Below are 21,179 nucleotides of genomic sequence, written 5' to 3'. Positions count from 1 at the left end.
CTTCCATCCCATCCCCAGAAATTCTGATTTAAGAGATCTAGGGTGTGACCTGGAATGGGATTTTTAAAAGCTCCCCAGTGATTCTAAGGTATAGACCAGGTTGAGAACTTGCCTACAGGTAGACTGCACAGGATAAGGGATCTGGGACCATGCATTGACCCTAATCACACTCTTCAGGAGGCGAAGGCCTGCTGGGTGCCAGGCCCTTCTTCAGCTATAAGAAGAGGAGAGCCTTGTAAGGATTCCCATGATCAACAAGGAGGTATGACTTAGAACTCTTAATGTTTCTGTCTCTTCGAATTTCGCCCATTCACATCTCTTTTCTACTCCGTGCTCTCTCTCAGGTAGCGTCCATAGCCTTTCTTCTAGTAAGCCACATCCTGGAGGCTGTATACACCCCAGAGGTAGGACCTGGATTTAGGTTTGGATAAATAATTCTTAGCAAGAACTGGCTTACTGTAACACTCATTAATGACATGTGTTAAAAATACTACAGTGTACAACTCAGAGCATCTGGCATTCTGACTCATGTTCTCAATTAGAGTCACTTGGCTGCCTAAGTGTAAGGTTAATTAGTAGAGATTAATTATAATTAAGTGTCAGAAGTTATGCTATTCTGAATTTTCACAGATAAAAGGATATATGCTTAACTCGCAAGAAGCAGGAATTTGTAAGATACCAAAAACTACCTGGTTACATTTTTGTTTAGAAGAACTTGACAGGTAGTATCTTCAAGGAAGGCAAAGTTTCAATTTCGAAGAGAAAAAGCAGACACCAAGAATCTTGGGCTCTTTGAAGGGATACAGTCCTAACTAGAGAGAAGAATTACTTACCATTCTGCAGTTCAAGGTAGACTGCCAGTAAGATGGCTTCAGGGGGCACTTCTTTAGGATGGATCATTGAAGCCGCCTTTGCTCAAAACAAAAAAGACACCCATGAAAAACCAACAGCTTGAGATACAAACTCCAAGTAATTCCAAAAAAAAAAAGAAAGTCAGCCTACCAAGGCTAAGTTAGCAAACTTATTCAAGCTCATTCCCACATGACCGCCTAGGAACTACTATAGTTTTGCTCTGACGGCCTCAGCTGCCTTTGTCTTGATCCCTTTCAATTAAACTAGACATGTAATTTTTAGTTCAATATTTATTTTCCCTTGCCTGATCCATAATGAGTTCTTAATAGGGGAAAACCTTTCTTGCCTTTTGGTTTTCAGCTGCTTGGGGTTCTTCATCTACCTCCTGGCTATATTTGGTTTTGAGATGGGTGATCAGATGATTCTAGACTCCAGTCATCTGTCCATGTCTGCTGGTGGATCTTCACCATAGACACAGTTGCACTTATATTAAAATCTGCATGCCCATTTGTTTTCCTAAGTAACAACTCAGTATTTTAAGCTGCAAGTGCCCAATGTTAGCAATACGAATTCAAACTTAAAAGGTTGGTAATACAGAAAAAAATGTACCACTAAGCATGTCCGACGTCCCCATTCTTAAGGACTGAAACAGTTCAATTTAGTCAAATAAAATAATTTATTTGTTTAGGCAACATGCTGTCCTTTCCTAGATGTGAGAGCCACATCACCAGCCAGCAGTTTCTCTCTGATCTCGTCCTGAGAAGAGGAAGCCTGGACTGCTCTGGTCGAGGGTGTGAGATTACAGTTTATTTCCTCAGTCCGGGCCTCTTTGGGCTGCAGCCTCTCCCTCACCCTACTATCAACTTGTAGTTTCCCATCCAGTTTCAGGTGCTCATGCTTCCAGCCTGCTTTGCTTCTTCCCTTAATCTAATCAGAAAGTGCACTTCTACAAATATTTATTGACCAGAGGTGGGTGTGAGGGTAAGACAGGGACTTACTCCTGATAATAAACAAGCATATGCAAACAACTGACAACAATCCAAACAAATTTACCTAAATGCTTGGGAGAGAGGAAAGTGAATGTAGGTGAATATGAAGAGAGAAAGAAGAGTTTCTTTCAAATGGAGAGCTTTGGGGCAAGGGAAGCCCACCTTAGTCCCTGCAGGGCAGATACCTGATAGGCAGAAAAGGGGGAGAAATGGCATTCCAGGCTGAGGGGTGAATGTGGAAACATCTGGGGGACCAGACACTTGCACACGGTCAGTTCCCGGCAGCACTGGAAGAAATCTCAGACTGGGGGGATTCTCATCCAGAGCACATGCTCCTAAGTTCCTCACAAATGAAGCAGGGAGGTTTTTACTCCTGTTAGCACATCACTGAGGTATAACAACTCAGTTCAGAAAATGAGAATCTGTACTTCTAGGCCTAGCTTTATACACACAAAATCATCTTTACAGCATTTTGTGGATATTAAAATCTCCATTTTCCCTCCAGGTGATTAGTTAACACAGGTCATTTATTGTTCTTTGCATTGACCACAGTCTGCAGCTTTTTCTAAAATACAAGAATTCACGGCAACAACTTTATGAGACTTAATGGTATTTTGCTTACTGGCTGTTCAGAATGGTTAGTGGTGGGCAGGCAACCTCGGAAACATCTACTCGGAGCCCTTTCCAACTCTTCACATCATTGTTCTGCCCTCCCAGGCAGGGTGGGCCTCCCAATTAACAAAGGTCCAGGCATTGGATTAACCTAAAAACCAAGGGACCAAAACAAAACCCCCTTCAGACCCCGAACCAGGCCTGACCCCATCTGCTCTCCCACTGTGGCAGCCGCCATGGCCACCTGCTGTACGAGAACCTGAGCTAGACCGCACACACTGTAACTTTAGATCCAGAGCCCCGTTTGCTGCAGTCATTGGGGTTCACTGGCACTTTCAAAAGGGCTGTGAAGCACCCCAGCCTTGCCAATGAGAACAGTGAAATGTTTTAACTCTTAGCCTGTACTCAACTCCTAGATGATGTCAAACATGTTTCCCTGGATAGTCTAACACTTAACTTTTCTGATTTTGGATCAGGACTGCTGATGAAATGCCACTAAGTTGACTAAATATCACTCATGGCTATTTTTGACATGGGAAGTTTCATCACTGCTAGACACAACATGGTGGCCTTCATAGGAAGGAAATTTCTGGAAGTCACCATTATCTCCTGAGAATAGGTTTAATTTCAATTTCAGTTACTCTGACAAGCATATGGGGATGTGGGCTCTCTCATGTGCTGCTGATGAATACACCATTTGGCACAAACTTTCCATATTAGAAGTCTTAAAATTCTGCATACCTTCTGACCTTGCAAGTCCCTTTTAAGGAAGGCATCTCCTAAAGGTAAGGTCCATGGGTTAGGGTTGTATCACACCCACTTATTTACTGTCTTATTCGCACAGCTTAGCACAGAAGTAAGTGCTGAGATACCTACTGAATTTATATCCTTCTGAGGAATTTCCTCTTTCTGATTCTGTGAAACCCCTCTGGGGCTGCCCATGGTGGTACCTGTTCCCTTACTCCAGGTAAGGATCCATGCCCATGACTGGTCTAGGGATGGGTGGGTGACCTAGAGGCCCAATCAGAATCTTCCTTGAGACCTGCTGATGGTGCACCATTTCAGTGGTAGAATTCAGAGGTCTATTTTAGTTATACATTGCCAGTAGCTTTCTTTAGTGTATGTGGAGTTTCTTTGGTACCAGTTTTCTGAACCCTGTGTCTCTGAAAGGTATATCTGTAATTTAACTTTTTTAATAGACATAGATTCACATAATTCAAAATCAAAAAGTATACAAGTATCCTGTGAAAAGTCTCCCATTTTAGTGCTCCAGCCACACAGCACTAATCCTGGCACTCCTGCAACCAATGTTAGCAGTTTCTGGTACATCCTTTCAGAGATCTTTTATGTATATACAGGACTATATAGAAATTGCTTTACATCTTGCTTTTTTCACTTAATATGTCTTGGATATTATTTTATAATTTTATTTATTTATTTATTTTCCTCCAAAGCCCCAGTAGATAGTTGTGTGTCATAGCTGCACATCCTTCTAGTTGCTGTATGTGGGACGCGGCCTCAGCATGGCCGGAGAAGCAGCGCGTCAGTGCGCGCCCGGGATCCGAACCTGGGCTGCCAGCAGCGGAGTGCGCACACTTAACCGCTAAGCCATGGGGCCGGCTCATTGGATATCTTATTTCAGTATACAGAGTTTGCAGCAGCATTGTATTCAACTATATGGAGGTACCATTATTTATTTAAGTGATCCCTTATTTAGACAGTTTTGAATCTTTTGAAATTCTAAAATCACCAAGAAAAACTCTATTTAAAGTCCCTAGGTTCACTTTGCAATTCTGACCAGTTGTTTACCTTACAAGAATATTTTTAAGCTTGGAAGAGTAATATTCCAATTTTTAATAAATTGACCAGAAGCCTCAAACAAAATTACAAAAGCCATAAACTCCACACCCTTTGCTGGCTGCTTTATAAGAGGGTTTGGCACCGCTCTCTCCAGTCTCACCTGGTGGAGACACTTTCGGGCTTTGTCATATTCACTCCTCAGGCAGTAGGCGCTGCCAAGGTTGAACAGCATCACGGTCCTGGCAGAGTTGACGGAACTGGGGTAGCACTGAGGGGCTCGCTTCCCAGCTGGGGGAAAAAGAGCACAGACACTGGTGAAGAGGCTAGGCCAAGGGCAGGGAGCAACTGACTCCACCATCCCTGAGGAGCTGCTTAGAATAAAGCACAGCACTACTCCTCAGGCTGACAAATGAAGGACACAGAAGGCTCGAGTGTAAATCTTTGGGATGCGGGCCAGGCTACTTAAGTATTGACAAAACTTCTTACTTACAGGATTCCATTGCTTCATTTTCTCCTTTGTCTGATCCTACAAAGACATGAAAATAAATCTGAGGGGGCAGGATAACAGAGTATATTTTCTAAAAACCTAATTTTCATTATGAAACGGAAATCTAATATCAAAGCAACTGTCACAGTATTTACTTTTCACATAGTGGAGGTTCTATTAAATGACACCAAAATGCTACCAGCCACCACCATCCCACGCCTGAGAAATAACCTTGAATACAGTGATTGCCAGTCTCACTCCTTCAAAAACTTAGCCATGACTTAAAACTGAATTTCGAACGCAATACTTTTACTCTCCCCTGGATTATGGAATCCCTCCAAAGGAAAAACACAGTATGAGAACCAAAACAAATTGTTCTAACACTATCAGCCTTTCAAAAGTGGGAATTCAGATCATGTGATTGATAATCAACTCCTAGGTCTACTTAGCAAACAATTACTACAAAATCAGTACAACCAAAACTGTAGAGAGACAATATCAAACTTCTTTCCCTTCACAAGTGTGCCCTTAAATTTCCACACATCCCGAGTTACAACAGGAAGGCAGTGGAAATGGTGACAAGTTCTGATCAAATGTGTCCTTATTAACCTTGGTCCTGCTCATTTGAAGAGATCCCTAAGGAAACATCAGTGACATTCTCTGGGTTCAAGTGAGTAATGGCATCAGATATTCTGTCCAGAGAGATGAGAGCTTCTGCAGCATATAAATGGCCCAAAAATCTAAAATGAAAAAAACAGATTCCAAAATGAAAAGCAGGCAATCATAAAAATATCCAATGTATAATAAGATTTGGTATATGTATGTTTCACATATTTCAAGTGCTTGAATTGAAATCTAAGTCTATAACTGGCTCAATTAAGGGTCATTTGAATTTTATCTCTTTAAAAATATCTTAAAATATATAATAATTTTTATATTAGCTAAGTAGGAACAAATTACACATATCAATTGAGAAAGTAGTTCAAAATTGGCAAATTTAGGCTATTCTATTTATACAGAAAAATACCATTAGCATAGGAAGGTAATGAAGTTCTAAAATAAGAGGAGGTCCACAGATGGATGCTCGCTGAGTAGAGCATCAGAACCAGAGTCTCTGGTCTCTGCTGCTGGAAGAGTCAAAAGGCACCTGACCACCAGACCAGAGAGAGACCAGATTTGGGTTGGATCAACTTTACTTCTATTCTAGAAGTTTCCTGCTTTTCACATTATCTATTTCATGCCCACTGACGCTAGGTCAGATGCACATCCTCCCGGCCTGCAAGAGCCTGCTTCTTCCAATCTCTGTTAGCCATTTTCCCCTATGATTGCCTGGTTGATTTTTCAAAATTAAAACAGGCTTAGATGTATTACACCCTTGCTCAAAATCTTAATGACTTTTTCTACATGAGAACAAAACAAAACAAACAAAACTAAACTTTTATAGATTTAAAGCTCCCCACAATTGAGTCCCACTTTCCTATATCCAGTCAATATTCTCACTCCCCCAAAGACTCCTCTGTTCCCACCTGGGCAGTGTCCTGGGCAGGGCACACTCACTACTCCCCTGTGGCCTTGCCTTCTTGGGCTCAAAGCTCAGCCTCATCTTCACAAGCCACTATGTAACTACTCCTTTTAAAGGGCCAGCTCAGGTCTCACCTCTTCTAGCTAGCCTGCCCCAACTCAGTCTGTCCACATGGATCTTCAGTCCTCAAATCTTAGGCTCTTTCCAATTTGACCATTTTCTGGGATTTATGTACATTAATCACTCAAGAGCTCTTTACTTTTTTATTAAACAATTTCTTTCTTCTAACTAGCAAGGGCTGCAATGACCTTTTATTTTGCTTCCCCACCAAATACCCTAACAGAAATGAGAAAAAAAAAAAAAAAAATCAGTAACCTCAAGTATATTTTGAAATAAGATATTTAAAAAATTTCATTAAAGCAGTATCAACAAGTCAATAATCATCACAAAACACAAACACACAAATTCAAAGAACTACTTCAAATTGTTTCTCTGTGAATTTACTTAAAAAAAAAATTTTTTTTTTAACCAAATGAAATGCCTTCATGACCCACAAAACACAGAAATCCTTGACTAGGGGTATAGAAAGCAACCAGCAGTGGGGTAAAGATGCTGTGGTATTTGGGCTGCCAAACACAGAAAGACCTGCTTATCCTCACTGGGAAGACAGACAGTGGCCTTGTTATTAATTAATAAACCAATGCTTAGGATAGAATAGTTAAAAGAATTAAAAAAGAAATTACCAGACATGGCTTGGCCAATCCCTCAGAAATTAGCTAAGAAATCATATGACCTAGGAATTTTGTTCCTTTGATGTTCAAAAGGAAGAAACTGATAAATGTGTTTAAACACTCTCCAACAAATGCTAAGTAAAAAATCTTCTTGGGATTATTTGAGAATAGTGATCATAATGTCAACCAAAGGATTAAAAAAAACAGCAAGGATTTATGTTTCATTTTTGGTAAAAAGAAAAACAAACAAAACACTGCTCTAAGAATGGGCACGCACACCACGGTCGGAACACTGCAGTTCCAGCCATGGCAGGAGCTGCCGTTCCTGACTGGTATTTCATGGAGCTGGGCAATGGTCAGGATGGAAGGCACCTTACAGGCAACCCAAGTGCCTTGAACTGGAACTCAGGATCCTTGAGATGCAAAAAAAATTCACTACCAAACATGAAATTACCAAATTAAGAAATTTTTTAATCAGTTGCTTTCCCTAGATGATAATACATATATTCCACTGAGGAAGTAAAAAGAAGTAACATGTACCACAAACTAACTGAAAACCTCCAAACAAAACAAGCCAGGGACACACAGGGCAAGTCACACTTACTTAAGAGATCCTGACAGCTTGGGCTGCTGAAGAAGTTTATCTGCATGATTCAAAGCCATAAGGTTATCACCCAAAGCCAGAGCCACGTAAGCACTACAGGCAAGTATGGAGCATCTGGAACACAAAAGGGAAGGGCTGAAATCCTGAGCTACAAAATCGACAATCATTATATTTGTTAAATAGGAAAGAACGTCCTAATTATAACTGTGACAATCTGGACACCAGGAAAGAAGAGAGGAAGCCACAATACTAATGGTAAGAATTAGAATGATGTATAAAACTCCCATCTGAAGCAGTTTAGCTATTTACCTAAATCATCTTTAGCTTCCATCCAATTGACCCCCATCTCCAACAAAATAACCAAATGGAGTTATAATATATATTTAGCCTGTAAAAAAATAATGTCATTAACGGCCTAGTGAGAACTTACTTCCATAGAATATTTAACATCCTAGAAATAAAGCCATAGAAGTAGATCTTATTCGTTCTACGCACATTGCGATTTTGCTACAAAACAGTTAACTTACAAAAAAAGTCCATTTAGCTTATTAGCTTACTGTAAAGTCTTCTTCTCTGAACCTGTTAAGAAGTCTATATAGTTCTCACTAAGCATCAGTATCAAGAGTAACTAAAAGAATTTCATTCACATAGGTACTATTATCCTAAATGAATATTCAAGAAAAAAAACAGGCTGAATAAATACATGTGAAGATAAAAAATTTAAGTTACACTGATTTTGCTAAAGTTGGGTTGGTTTAGTTTTCTACTTAACAGGCAGCTCATTTAAAACAGGTCTAGCTAAAGACTTGACACTAATAGATCACTTGAATGTTAAACAAGCGCTCCACAAAGCAATCTTAAAATAAACCCTTGTCAAATAGAAATGAGGTCTGAATGGCCAACCAGAAATGACCCGACTTAGATACAAGGTTTTAAGTTATGTTTACAAATTACAATACATATGTATATCATTAAGTGCATTCGGGTTGTAATTTCAGTCTAAGGAAAAATGTAACCATCATATCACCAGAGTTTTCTAACACTCTGAAATCCTCTGACTAGAAATGGCCCTTCTAGTAAAAGCACAGCTGGGTAAATTCAGAAGTAGTCTGCTGTTTTTCTTCACTGGCTCACTCCTGGTTGCTGGAACCTTAGGAAATTATCCACTAAAGGAAAAGTAGCCCCTCAACTCCTAACAACACAGAAAAATAGACTGGTCCCAAAGAAGGCACAAGGAAATTGAGACTTATGGCCGTAGGGTACAGCGGTAGGGCTGAAGGATTACTTAATGAGGTTCCTTGTTTTATCAATGCAGAAACTGAGATTCAAAGTGATCAAATATATTCTCTAGCTTAGAGTGTGTGATTAGAGTCAGGACTAACATTCAACACTGTGGACTCCCAATTCACTGCTCTTCCCATCCTATCACATTGCTTCTCTATCAACTCACAAGATCACCCTAAAAATAAGGTAGAAAGAAAAGATTACATTATGATTTTTCTAATGCATACATAACTATGCATACATACGTACTCTAACCTCTCTTTTTAAAAAGGAGGAAAACAGAATCTAATCCAAACATTACAAGTTTAAATTTTGTTACTGAGCACATAACTTAAAATCTGAACCCTGTTCACAGAAGAGAGTACTTTACGAGCAGGCCAGTAGTGTCATTTCTAAAGGGATTTTCCTGGCAAGCCTAATGCCAATATCCCTGTGTCTCCAAGAGCTGTCTTCACAGCAAGGCCACAACCCCTGTGGGGAGTCCTCTCCCTGATGGAAGACTCAAGGGCCCAAAGGAGGGAGCCACTCGCTAGTCATCTCGCATTTTCATAAGCACTGCAGTGGTTAGCTCTGTGTGGCGAGATTAGGCTGATTTATTTTCCTCTTTTGGCTTATTTGTAGTTTTTATTTTAAGATGGGAATGAACATTCATTCATCAGCCAGGTAAGTATTGCTTATGAAGAAAAATAAAGACTTTTAAAGGTCTGGGTTAGGTTTCCAGATGCCCAAGAAGACCACCAGCTCAGGGCCTATATGAATGACAGTCACAAAGTTTAATATCCATTTTCATCTATGACTTTGCCCAAGGTCAGGGCAAAACATAAGCTCCTTAAAAGCAGAAGCCCTCATCTGCTCTTTCCTAGACAAAGACTAGAGCAATTTCTCACCACTTGTAGTAAATGTTTAATAGGTATTCGCTGAAGACCACAGCTTTCAATGTTTTAAATTTACTTGTCTAGGCACCCAGACCGCCATCTGTTGGTAGGCCACCTTGCTGATGAGCCACCTCCTTCCTGGCTCCCACAGCCGGGGGAGCCATCCAGCATGCTCTAGGTCCTGGAGTCTAGGACAAGCCTCACCTCAGACAGGCTTGCTGGGAAAAGCCTGCCCTGGCCTCTCCCGACAGTAGGGGGGCTATTACTGCTCCAGCCCACTGTCAAGCCCACTTTGAGTCCAGAAATCAGTCATGTAAGATTTGCAGCAGGATTCTGTTTCCCAGGAAGTCCAAATTATAATTATGTACAAGGGAAAAATCTGATTTCCTCAACTTTTACCTCTTTTCTCTTAAGATACCATATCAAATCACAGGGTAAAAGATTCTAATAATAAAATAATCTCTCTCTAAAAAATACTCAAATATGTGAATGCAAAACTTTGGGGCTGACATTCTGATCAAGAGCCATTGGGATTTAGGCAAGTTTCACTGCATCCAACTCAAACTAACATTTATGCTCCTCTTCTCTTCGTGCCTTATAATCTACCCTAACTCACCTCTCATCACCCTCTCACTCATCCTCCTTTTCCTCTTAGAAAACATCACTCCACTCCGCATAATTCCCACAAACTGGTAACACTAGAAACACACATGACTCTATCTACTAAGCCCCTGGAGAAATCACTTTACTTTTGATAGTTGCTACTTAAAATATTGACACCCCCCTGCACCACCACTTCCTTGACTCATTGTCCAATCTGCTTTACCAACCACTCAGTGGATCTGACAGTTCATCAGACTGGAAGAACTATACCTCAGGGGGAGACACACTAGCTTCTCCCCCCCTGCAGAGGATTTGACACAACCCCACACTCTCTCCTCCACATACTGGAAGAGCTGCCTCTAGGTCCACAGAACGCCAACCCTTGGAAAAGAAAAGAACAAAAAGATGAAGAAGAAGAAAGAAAGGAAAGAAAAGGGAAAAAAACAAAACAAAACTTTCCCTAAAGCACCAAATTACAGCAACAAGCTATACAAGACTGGGCATTAAAATTTGTCAAGTCATATATTCTGTGAGTTAAATGAATCTAAATGAATAACAGTGTAACCCTTATTCAAAGAAGCTAAAATAATTTACTGGGGGTAAATCCAGTCAGTCACCATTTGTCAGAGGAAAATAAATTTACAAAGCAATCTCACAGCAAACGTTTTTTGAAAAATTGGCTCCAAAATCCAATAAGGAATTTCTTCCAACAAATGGAATATGGTACTGGATTTTTAAATTAAGGAAAAAAAAATTTTCAAGCTGTTTCCATTTATCTACAACAATCTAGAACATGTTCAGTTTAACTTTCAACTTTTAAGAAAATTTAAAAGTTCAATTAGGAAGTATTTCACTTCATGTCCTCTGTAAACATTTTATTTTCCTTTTTTTTTTTTTTTTCCTAAGTATGTATTCTTTTTTTCTTTTATTTATTTACTTATTTTCCCCCAAAGCCCCAGTAGATAGTTGTATGTCATAGCTGCACATTTTCCTAGTTGCTGTATGTGGGACTCGGCCTCAGCGTGGCCGGAGAAGCGGTGCGTCGGTGCGCGCCTGGGATCCGAACCCGGGCCGCCAGCAGCAGAGCGCCACGCACACTTAACCGCTAAGCCACAGGGCCGGCCCAACATTTTATTTTCTAATAACAGTTCTGTGCAAAAAGAATCTTATTGACACACACACCCCAAATCCAACACAAATAGAAGCCCAACACAAAGGCTGAAAAAGTTTTCCCCTTAATCAAATCTAGCATCTGGAAGAACCCAGTCCTACCCTAGGCAGTAAATAAAAGGCATAAAGTCACAGACAGCATTTTATACATGGACAGGACCTTAAGATCCCCAATCCAATTCGCTTTTTTGATAGAAGAGAAAACTAAGGGTTAAACGATTTGTCCAATGTTGGCAGCAGTCCATGGGTTTCCACAGAGTGATAGACCACTGAAGAAATATTCTAAACCTAGCTTGTGGATCAATCTGATTGCCAGTTCCTCTAAATGAGATCCCGGGATGTAGATGTGAATCATGCCAATGTGAACACAAACTGCTCAGAACAGTTTCTCCTTCGGTAGAGTAGCAGGTTCCTTCTTTGGTAAAGTTTAGCAGATGGACAAATTTCAGTAGGACCACTCTCAGTTATAAGACTGAAATGGGTCTGGGTCTCTAGCAAGAGCAAAGGATATTCAAAAGATTATTAACCATAATCCTGTTTTAGTATGTCTCATAAGCTACAATAGAATCACTAGACTTAGACCAAAAGAAATATGATTCTTTAAGTACACTAAAACTGTCTATAATATTTATGTTATCAACCATTTGTTTGAGTCATTTTCTTTTATAAACAGTGGGCCAGGGGAGGTCCCTTTTAACTGAATGGGAAATAATTCACTGAGCATCACATCAGACAGTAAATGAACTAATTAAGGTTCCATAATTTATACCTGCGGAATAACTTAACTAGGGTTAATTAAATTTGGTGTGAACATTTCCTTTTATCCATTGAGCCTCTTGTTAAAAGAAAAAGAGAAGTTGAAATTTCCTTTTTTATTTTGTATACTTTGATTTTAATTTCTCATATAGTCATTTCCCATGTTGGCCCCAACATTATTTCCTACCCTCTTCCAGTTCTGTTATACTCTTTTCAGGTTCTAGAGCAGCCTCCATTTTAGTTTTAGAAATTAAATTTCAGGGGCCAGCCCGGTGGTGCAAGTGGTTAAGTGTGTGCACTCCGCTGTGGCGGCCCGGGATTTGTCGGTTCGGATCCTGGGCGCACACCCACACATCGCTTGTCAAGCCATGCTGTGGTGGCGTCCCATATAAAGTAGAGGAAGAAGCGCATGGATGTTAGCCCAGGGCCAGTCTTCCTCAGGAAAAAAAGACGAGGATTGGCAGATGTTAGCTCAGGGCCTATCTTCCTCACAAAAAAAAAAAAAAGAAACTAAATTTCAGCTAATATCACAATCTTAGAATAATAAAGATGTCCTATAATATGCAACATGTAAGACTCAGTACATACCCATGATGGTTATTATTTTACTTTTGTGTGTGTAAGGAAGATTCGCCCTGAGCTAACATTTGTTGCCAATCTTCCTCTTTTTTTTGTTGAGGAAGATTTGCCCTGAGCTAACATCTGTGCCAATCTTCCTCTATTTTGTATGTGGGTTGCTGCCACAGCATGGCTGATGAGTGGTGCAGGTCTGCGCCTGGGATCCAAACCCGCACACCCAAGCTGCCAAAGTGAAGCGCACCAGACTAAACCACTACGCTACAGGGCTGGCCTGCATGGATGAACTTTGAAAACATTATCCTAAGTGAAAGAAGCCAGTCATAAAAGCCCACATATTATATCATTCCATTCATATTAAAGTCTAGAACAGGGAAATCTATAGAGATAGAAAGTAGATTAACTAGGGCTGGGAAGCAGACTAGAAACAAAGAAGTGATAGCTAAAGAAACAGGGTTTCTTTTTTTTTTTTTTTTGTGAGGAAGATCAGCCCTGAGCTAACATCCATGCTAATCCTCCTCTTTTTTTCTTGCTGAGGAAGACCGGCTCTGAGCTAACATCTATTGCCAATCCTCCTCCTTCCCCCCGGCCCCCCAAAGCCCCAGCAGATAGCTGTACGTCACAGTTGCACGTCCTTCCAGCCGCTGCATGTGGGACACGGCCTCAGCATGGCCAGAGAAGCAGTGCCTCGGTGTGCGCCCGGGATCCGAACCCGGGCCGCCAGCAGCGGAGCGCGCGCACCCAACCGCTAAGCCACGGGGCCGGCCCCAGGGTTTCTTTTTGAGGGGATGAAAATGTTCTAAAATTGACTGTGGTGAGGGATGCATATATCTGTGAATATACTAAAAACCACTGGATTATACACTTTAAATCGGTGAATTGTAAGGTATGTGAATTATATCTCAATATAGCTGCTTTAAAAATATGATATCAGTAGACAGTCAATAAATGTTTGACTTTTTTTTTAAAAGATTTTATTTATTTATTTTTTCCCCCCAAAGCCACAGTAGATAGTTGTATGTCACAGCTGCACATCCTTCTAGTTGCTGTATGTGGGACGCAGCCTCAGCATGGCCAGAGAAGCGGTGCGTCGATGCGCGGCCGGGATCCGAACCCGGGCCGCCAGCAGCGGAGTGCACACACCCAACCGCTGAGCCACAGGGCCGACCTTGACTTTTTTTTAAATAAGAAATTTCTTAAAAGTATATCCTTATAGGGGCTAGCCCAGTGGTGTAGTGGTTAAGTTTGTGTGCTGTGCTTCAGTGGCCCAGGGTTTGCAGGTTGGGATTCCAGGCACAGACCTACACACTGCTTGTCAAGTCATGTTGTGGCAGTGTCCCATATACAAAATAGAGGAAGACTGGCACGGATGTTAGCTCAGGGACAATCTTCCTCCAGCAAAAAAACGAAGATTGGCAACAGATGTTAGCTCAGGGCCGATCTTCTTGACCAGGAAAAAAAAAAGTATACCCTTATTATTATTATTATTATTATTTTTTTTTTGTGAGGAAGATCGGCCCTGAGCTAACATCTGCCAATCCTCCTCCTCTTTTTTTTTTTGCTGAGGAAGACTGGCCCTGGGCTAACATCTGTGCCCATCTTCCTCTACTTTATATGGGACGCCGCCACAGCTCGGCCTGACAAGCGGTGCGTCAGTGCACCCCCGGGATCCAAACCGGCGAACCCCGGGCCGCCGCAGCGGAGCGTGTGCACCCAACTGCTTGCGCCACCATGCCGGCCCCCTATATCCTTATTATTATTATTTTTTTTTGTGAGGAAGATCAGCCCTGAGCTAACATCCGATGCCAATCCTCCTCTTTTTGCTGAGGAAGATTGGCCCTGGGCTAACATCCGTGTCCATCTTCCTCTACTTTGTATGGGATGCCACCACAGTATGGCTTGGCAAGCGGTGTGTTGGTGCACGCCCAGGATCCGAACCTGCGAACCCCAGGCTGCTGAAGTGGAGCACGCTTAACCACTGCGCCACTGGGCTGGCCCCAAAAGTATACCTTTATAATATAACCAATCACTGTATAAGAAAATCATTATCTCCCAAATGCATGTGGCAACATTAATATTTAAATCAAACCATATGGCCAAAATATCAATTCTGCACAAGTGTCTACATTCCAAGATTCATTTGGACACTAGCCTTTCAATGACAAAAATTTTTCTCAAGAGATATTCAGCTAAAATTTGTGGCATGTGAGAAAACCAGCATAGCTACATTACACATTTGTAGAAACCATGTATCAACCAATACTTCAAACACAGTTCTAAATCCTTAGAGCAGCACTGTCCAATAGAAATATAACTGGAGCCGTAAGTGTGATTTTAAATTTTCTAGTACACATATTAAAAAAAGGTAGAAAGAAACAGCTGAAATTAATTAATTTTAATATACTTAAATTAATCCAATATACCTAAACTATCATTTCAACATATAATCAATATAAAAAATTATCAACATATTTACATTGTTTCGGTAGTAAGTTTTGAAATCTGGTGTGTATCATATACTTAAACAGTGCACCTTCTATCAGCAACATTACATGTGCTCAGTAGCCACATGTGATGAGTGGACCTGGTACTGGATACTGCAGCCCTAGGGTCTAAGGAACACATGTTAAATTTAAGCAGAGGGGCACTTTTTTGGGTTAAGAAACCAAGTTTTCTGTGTCATGCCACCTCATATATGATATGTAAGAGAAATTGACCATTTATCAATCATAAGGGGTTAAATTATATTTCCTGCAAAAATATATTTAGAATTACATTAATTTTGCAAAATTTCAAAATATCTTAAAATTTTTAGGTGATATCATTTATATAGATTAAAATACATCATTTTAAGTGTACAGTTTGATGAGTTTGAATATATACATGTACCAGCCCTATTAAGACCCAGAACATTTCTATCACTCCAGAATGATTCCTTCCAGTCAATTCTCCCAACCACTGTTCTGATTTCTATCAACGTAAATTATTTTTGTATAGTTTTGCCTGTCATATAAATACTACAAATGGAATCATACTGTATGTACCTTATACTGAGTAAAAGAAGAAACACAAAATGTTCTGAGATTCAAATCATGTTGACTTGCGCATCAGTGATTTGTTCCTTTTTATAGCTGAGTAGTATTCCAATACATAGAGTGGATTACAATTTAGTTATCCGTTTTTCTATTGATGGATATCTAGGCTATTTCTAGTTTTTGTATATCATGAGTAACACTGCTATGAAATTCTTGTGTGGACAAGTTTTTGCTTCTTTTGGGTAAATACCTAGAAATAGAATCACCTTTCATTTAAAAAATTTAGGGGGCCGGCTCCATGGCTTAGCAGTTAAGTGCGTATGCTCCACTACTGGCAGCCCGGGTTCAGATCCCAGGTGCGCACCAATGCACCGTCTGTCTGGCCATGCTGAGGCGGTGTCCCACATACAGCAACTAGAGGGATGTGCAGCTATGACATACAACTATCTACTGGGGCTTTGGGGAGAAAAAGGGAAAAAAAAAGGAGGATGATCGGCAATAGATGTTAGCTCAGGGCCGGTCTTCCTCAGCAAAAAGAGGAGGATGGGCGTGGATGTTAGCTCAGGGCTGATCTCCCTCAGGAAAAAAAAAAAACTTAAAAAATTTAAAGTCAGAGCATTTACTCAATTCAATGCTGCAGAATGTGTGTGTGTGTTTTCCTAAATGAATGAAAAAGATGGCTCTGCAGAGCTTTGAGTGGTTCAGGAACTGAAGTAATGTTCTAACAGTGTCATTATATATATATACTTTTCCTGATCCATTATATCAGTACCTCTAAGTTCATCTGAGCCTCACAATTAAACTACTTAGTTGATTTCTGAGACATTTTTCTGATTTGGGGATAAATTTCTGTTTTAATTGTGAGAATATTTTTCTGAAAGCTACCTTGATTGTAATATAGAATCTTACAATTGCTTCACATTGAAAACATACCTGTAACTTCGTTAAAATGAATATTTTTTTGGACTCATCTTCATTTATGTACAAATGAAAAAAACTGAAAAACTCAAGAGGCTGTGACCCCATACCGTAAGAAGTGCCCATTAGAACAGTCATGATAATTTACTGCATATTAGTTATGCTGGAAATAGGAAACGAGGTTTTGCATTGGTGTCTTGGGTATTATAGAGCACAAGGGGTCAAATATAATAGTCCATAAAAACTAAACTATACACTAGTCACACACATTTCCAATCATATAAAAGAATTCAGGTCAGAAATAGATGAAATTGCTAAGAATTCCACTATCTTAACAGAGAACCAACGTGCTCAGGCTCCTTCCTTCTATGGAAGACAGCTGGCTTCTGCCACAGAACTGCCCTTTAACATACTCAACTGCATTGTGAGCTTTTATAGCTTTGAAAATAACGACACAAATCTTTTACGACTCCTTCCCTGCACCATTTGTCTCCACATTACCATTACTACTGTCTTGCATGGCAGTTCTTTTTATAAATCTACCCTAAGGCTCCTTCCATCTTGTTCCATTTCCTTTCTCCCATCTGCTCCATAAGAAAAAAAGGTTAATATATACCAGCGAACCCATCTTTGCCTCACTTTATGATGATGGAATTCCTTATGTCAAGGCTTTGCCCCTTTCCACAAAAACAGGGAATTTCATTTTCTCTGAAAATCACCAATCCTCCTATGAGGACACGTGGAAAGCAAAGACTTGTGCCATGAAAGGTACAAAATTCGTTGAGAGGAAGTACGCCACCCTGCAACTACCTTTCTCTTTAACGCCATTTTCAGAAGGTAAAGTTAAATTACACGACTCTGGAGCTGTTCAACCATCATGGGATAATATACTTCTTAAATTGTATGCATAAAGCAAGCAATCCTAAGATTAGTACTCACTCAAGTCAACTTGTAAAAATCAAATCAAGTTGAAAATTGTTTCAGGTATCTTCTTCATTAAGGATTCCCCTTAAAAATTGTATACAATGATATTCACTGCAGCATTATTTGTAATAGCAAAAACTGAAAACATTATAAACAGCTAAATATAAAGGACTATTAAATCATGTCATATCCATATGGTACAATTCTGTGTATCCATTAGAAAGAATGAAACAGAGCTTTGTACCCACAGGGAACAATCTCTAAAGATACACTGTCAAATGGAAAAAGTAAGGTATAGGGCAGTGTGGACACTATGCAATTGCTAGTGTAAACAACACCATACAGACATTTGCTGGGGTAGGAACAAGAAATCTCCCTTGGAAGGGCATGTAAGACACTGGCAAGCGGTTGCCCCTCAGGGGAGAGGACACAGAGGACTGGGATGGGACGAGATCTACTCTACACTATATAACCTTTTATACTACTTGAATTTTTACCACACAAAATAACCTATTAAAAATAGACGAATGCTTAAATAAATAAGAAATATAGGTGGCTCCATAAACAGAGACACCTCTAGAAAACATTAGGCATATTGGGGGAAAATGGTACATTTTCTGGCAAGTTACAGCATTTTACCAAATACTGTCCTGGCTGAATGCTAACAATCCACCCTCCTTCCCTGCCAGCTCTCTTTATGTCAAATCCAGTTTAGCTTTACTTAATTTGCTTTGTTTTTACACAAAATTTTCTTTGTTTTACACAAATGTGCTTAATTTGCTTTGTTTTACACAAAAATTTTGTCCACTCAGGACAAAAATTTAGCATAGTGAGTTTATTTTAGTTATATGGTTGGAATTTGACTGCTTTTTAAAGATTCAATTTAGGGCCGGCCCTGTGGCTTAGCGGTTAAGTGCACGCGCTGCGCTGCTGGCGGCCCGGGTTCGGATCCCGGGCGCACACCACTTCTCCGGCCATGCTGAGGCCGCGTCCCACATACAGCAACTAGAAAGATGTGCAGCTATGACATACAACTATCTACTGGGGCTTTGGGGGGAAAAAATAAATAAATAAAATCTTTAAAAAAAAATAAATAAAGATTCAATTTTATTTCACTCACCAGTAACATTCTTCAGTATATTTTGTTTTTGCCATTGTTTCATTGGTAATTTGTCATAGTACTTCTATTTTCTTGCTATCTTATGACTCATACAAGAAATAAGAATTCAAGAAATTTTAATATAACTAAGATAATTGAAAAAATATTTAATTAGTTTTGTCAAGTTTTAAAAAACCAAAACACTACTTTCAAAACCTTAAATGACCAAGTCCTCATTTCTAACTAAATCTGAGATTTAAGACTTTCCTCCACAAAATCAGAGGATTAATTCGTTCCCCCTGACAATAAGAAACAGTAGGGACACATATATAAAACCCAGGATAGAGAGGGTATTACTGCAAAGAGGGAATTTATGATAAACTTTGACAGAATAAAATAAAGAGATGAAATACTGTCGTTTTGTTGAGCAGAGTGTCTGGAGCCCTGCGCTCACTGAAGGAAGCAACGCCCCACCATGAACACATTGATCTGACAACACATGATCAGAAAAGAGCACATGTGCTGGCCAGTCTTTCCTCTAAAGACACTAAGTATGGAAGGAGGGGTATCACTAACATTAATGAAATATCTTCATTTTTAAAAGGCTAGAAAAAAACAGATATCCAATAAAAAAAAAAGTATCATGTTATCCCATCATTTAGGGATATAATCACTATGAAGGTTTTGAGACAGATCCCTCCAGATTTTTTTAATGCAAACAGAAATATACACGTTATTTTATAAAAATGTAATTTTAAACTGTTCAGACATAAAATCTTAGCATTTTATAGTTCTATTCCATGCTTTATTTTTAAAGTTAAATGAAATTAATGAAATGGACTATACTATGAAAAATTATACAAAATAAGGATAGATCCCTACCTTATTTGTTTATATAAAATAAATTCTAGATGAAACAAAAATTTAGATTGGTGGTCGTGATAGTGTGACAGAAGAAGTGCTAGAAGAAAACATGGGTAGGGGCCGGCCCCATGGCTTAGCGGTTAAGTGCGCGTGCACGCGCACCGCTACTGGCGGCCCGGGTTTGGATCCCGGGCGCGCACCGACGCACCGCTTCTTCGGCCATGCTGAGGCCGCGTCCCACATACAGCAACTAGAAGGACGTGCAACTATGACAGACAACTATCTACTGGGGCTTTGGGGCGGGGGGGAAGGAGGAGGATTGGCAATAGATGTTAGCTCAGAGCCAGTCTTTCTCAGCAAAAAGAGGAGGAGTAGCATGGATGTTAGCTCAGGGCTGATCTTCCTCACAAAAAAAAAAAAAAAAAGAAAACATGGGTAAATTAGTTTTATTTTTTTTATTTTTATTTTTTTTATAAATATCTTTTTTTTTTTTAACAATTTTATTTATTTATTTTTCCCCCCAAAGCCCCAGTAGATAGTTGTATGTCATAGTCGCACATCCTTCTAGTTGCTGTATGTGGGACGCGGCCTCAGTGTGGCCGGCGAAGCGGTGCGTCAGTGCGTGCCTGGGATCCGAACCCGGGGCGCCAGCAGCGGAGCGCACGCACTTAACCGCTAAGCCACGGGGCCGGCCCAGTAAATTAGTTTTAAAATCTTGACAAGAAAATCTTTCTAAACATTGCACAAAATGGGAAAAAAGTAAACAAAATTAATAAATATGATACTTAAAACATGAAATTCTGGAGACCGGCTCGGTAGTGTAGTGGTTAAGTTCGAGCATTCCACCTCAGCAGCCCAGGGTTCGCCAGTTCAGATCCTGGGCGCGGACCTACTCACCACTCATCAAGCCATGCTGAGGTGGCGTCCCACACAGAAGAACTAAAAGGACCTACAACTAGGGTATACAACTACGTACTGGGGCTTTGAGGAGAAAAACGAAAAACAAGAGGAAGATTGGCAACAGATGTTAGCTCAGGGCCAATCTTCTTCAAAGGAAAAAAAAAGAAAGAAATTCTGCTTTATAACTAAATATCATAAACAATACCACAAGACAAATGATAAAGGCCAACTTCCATAATAGATAAGAACTCTTAGAAAAACAAAAAGGATGAAAAACTCAATATGAAAATGCTAAGTTCTACAAATAGGAGGTTCACAGAAAAACATAAATACAAGCGATCAATGAACTGTGCCATCAGATTGAGCACCTTGAAAGAAATGCAAAATTTTAAAGTGAGATCATTTTCCACTTATCAGGGTGATAAAATTATCACAAAAAGAAAAGAGACACCCCAAATATCACTACCTAATAACTAACCTACTAAATAATATAATTTTCTCCTAAGTGTTTGCCATCTGCTTTTGAGAGCAGTGCTTTTTCCTTTACCTCTGATTCCCCTGCACCTCACACAAGACCA

At 39.9% G+C, this 21,179-nt stretch overlaps 1 protein-coding gene across 3 annotated transcripts in view; it reads right to left on the bottom strand.

The window, feature by feature from the left end:
- CNOT10 (CCR4-NOT transcription complex subunit 10) overlaps positions 1-21,179 on the bottom strand; it is an 80,794-nt gene that overhangs the window by 582 nt on the left and 59,033 nt on the right. For all 3 annotated transcript variants that reach the window (XM_004419462.2, XM_087430674.1, XM_004419461.2), the window contains exons 14-18: positions 7,598-7,711; positions 5,350-5,480; positions 4,744-4,779; positions 4,414-4,541; positions 834-909 (exon numbers count right to left, since the gene is read on the bottom strand). In XM_004419462.2, the coding sequence (XP_004419519.1) occupies positions 834-909; positions 4,414-4,541; positions 4,744-4,779; positions 5,350-5,480; positions 7,598-7,711 (485 nt within the window). The remainder of the gene's footprint in view (positions 1-833; positions 910-4,413; positions 4,542-4,743; positions 4,780-5,349; positions 5,481-7,597; positions 7,712-21,179) is intronic.

Source organism: Ceratotherium simum, chromosome 5 (assembly GCF_057802395.1).
Source record: "Ceratotherium simum simum isolate JZ-2026a chromosome 5, ASM5780239v1, whole genome shotgun sequence".
Lineage (NCBI taxonomy): Eukaryota > Metazoa > Chordata > Mammalia > Perissodactyla > Rhinocerotidae > Ceratotherium > Ceratotherium simum.
This window is presented reverse-complemented; position numbering and strand designations above follow the sequence as displayed.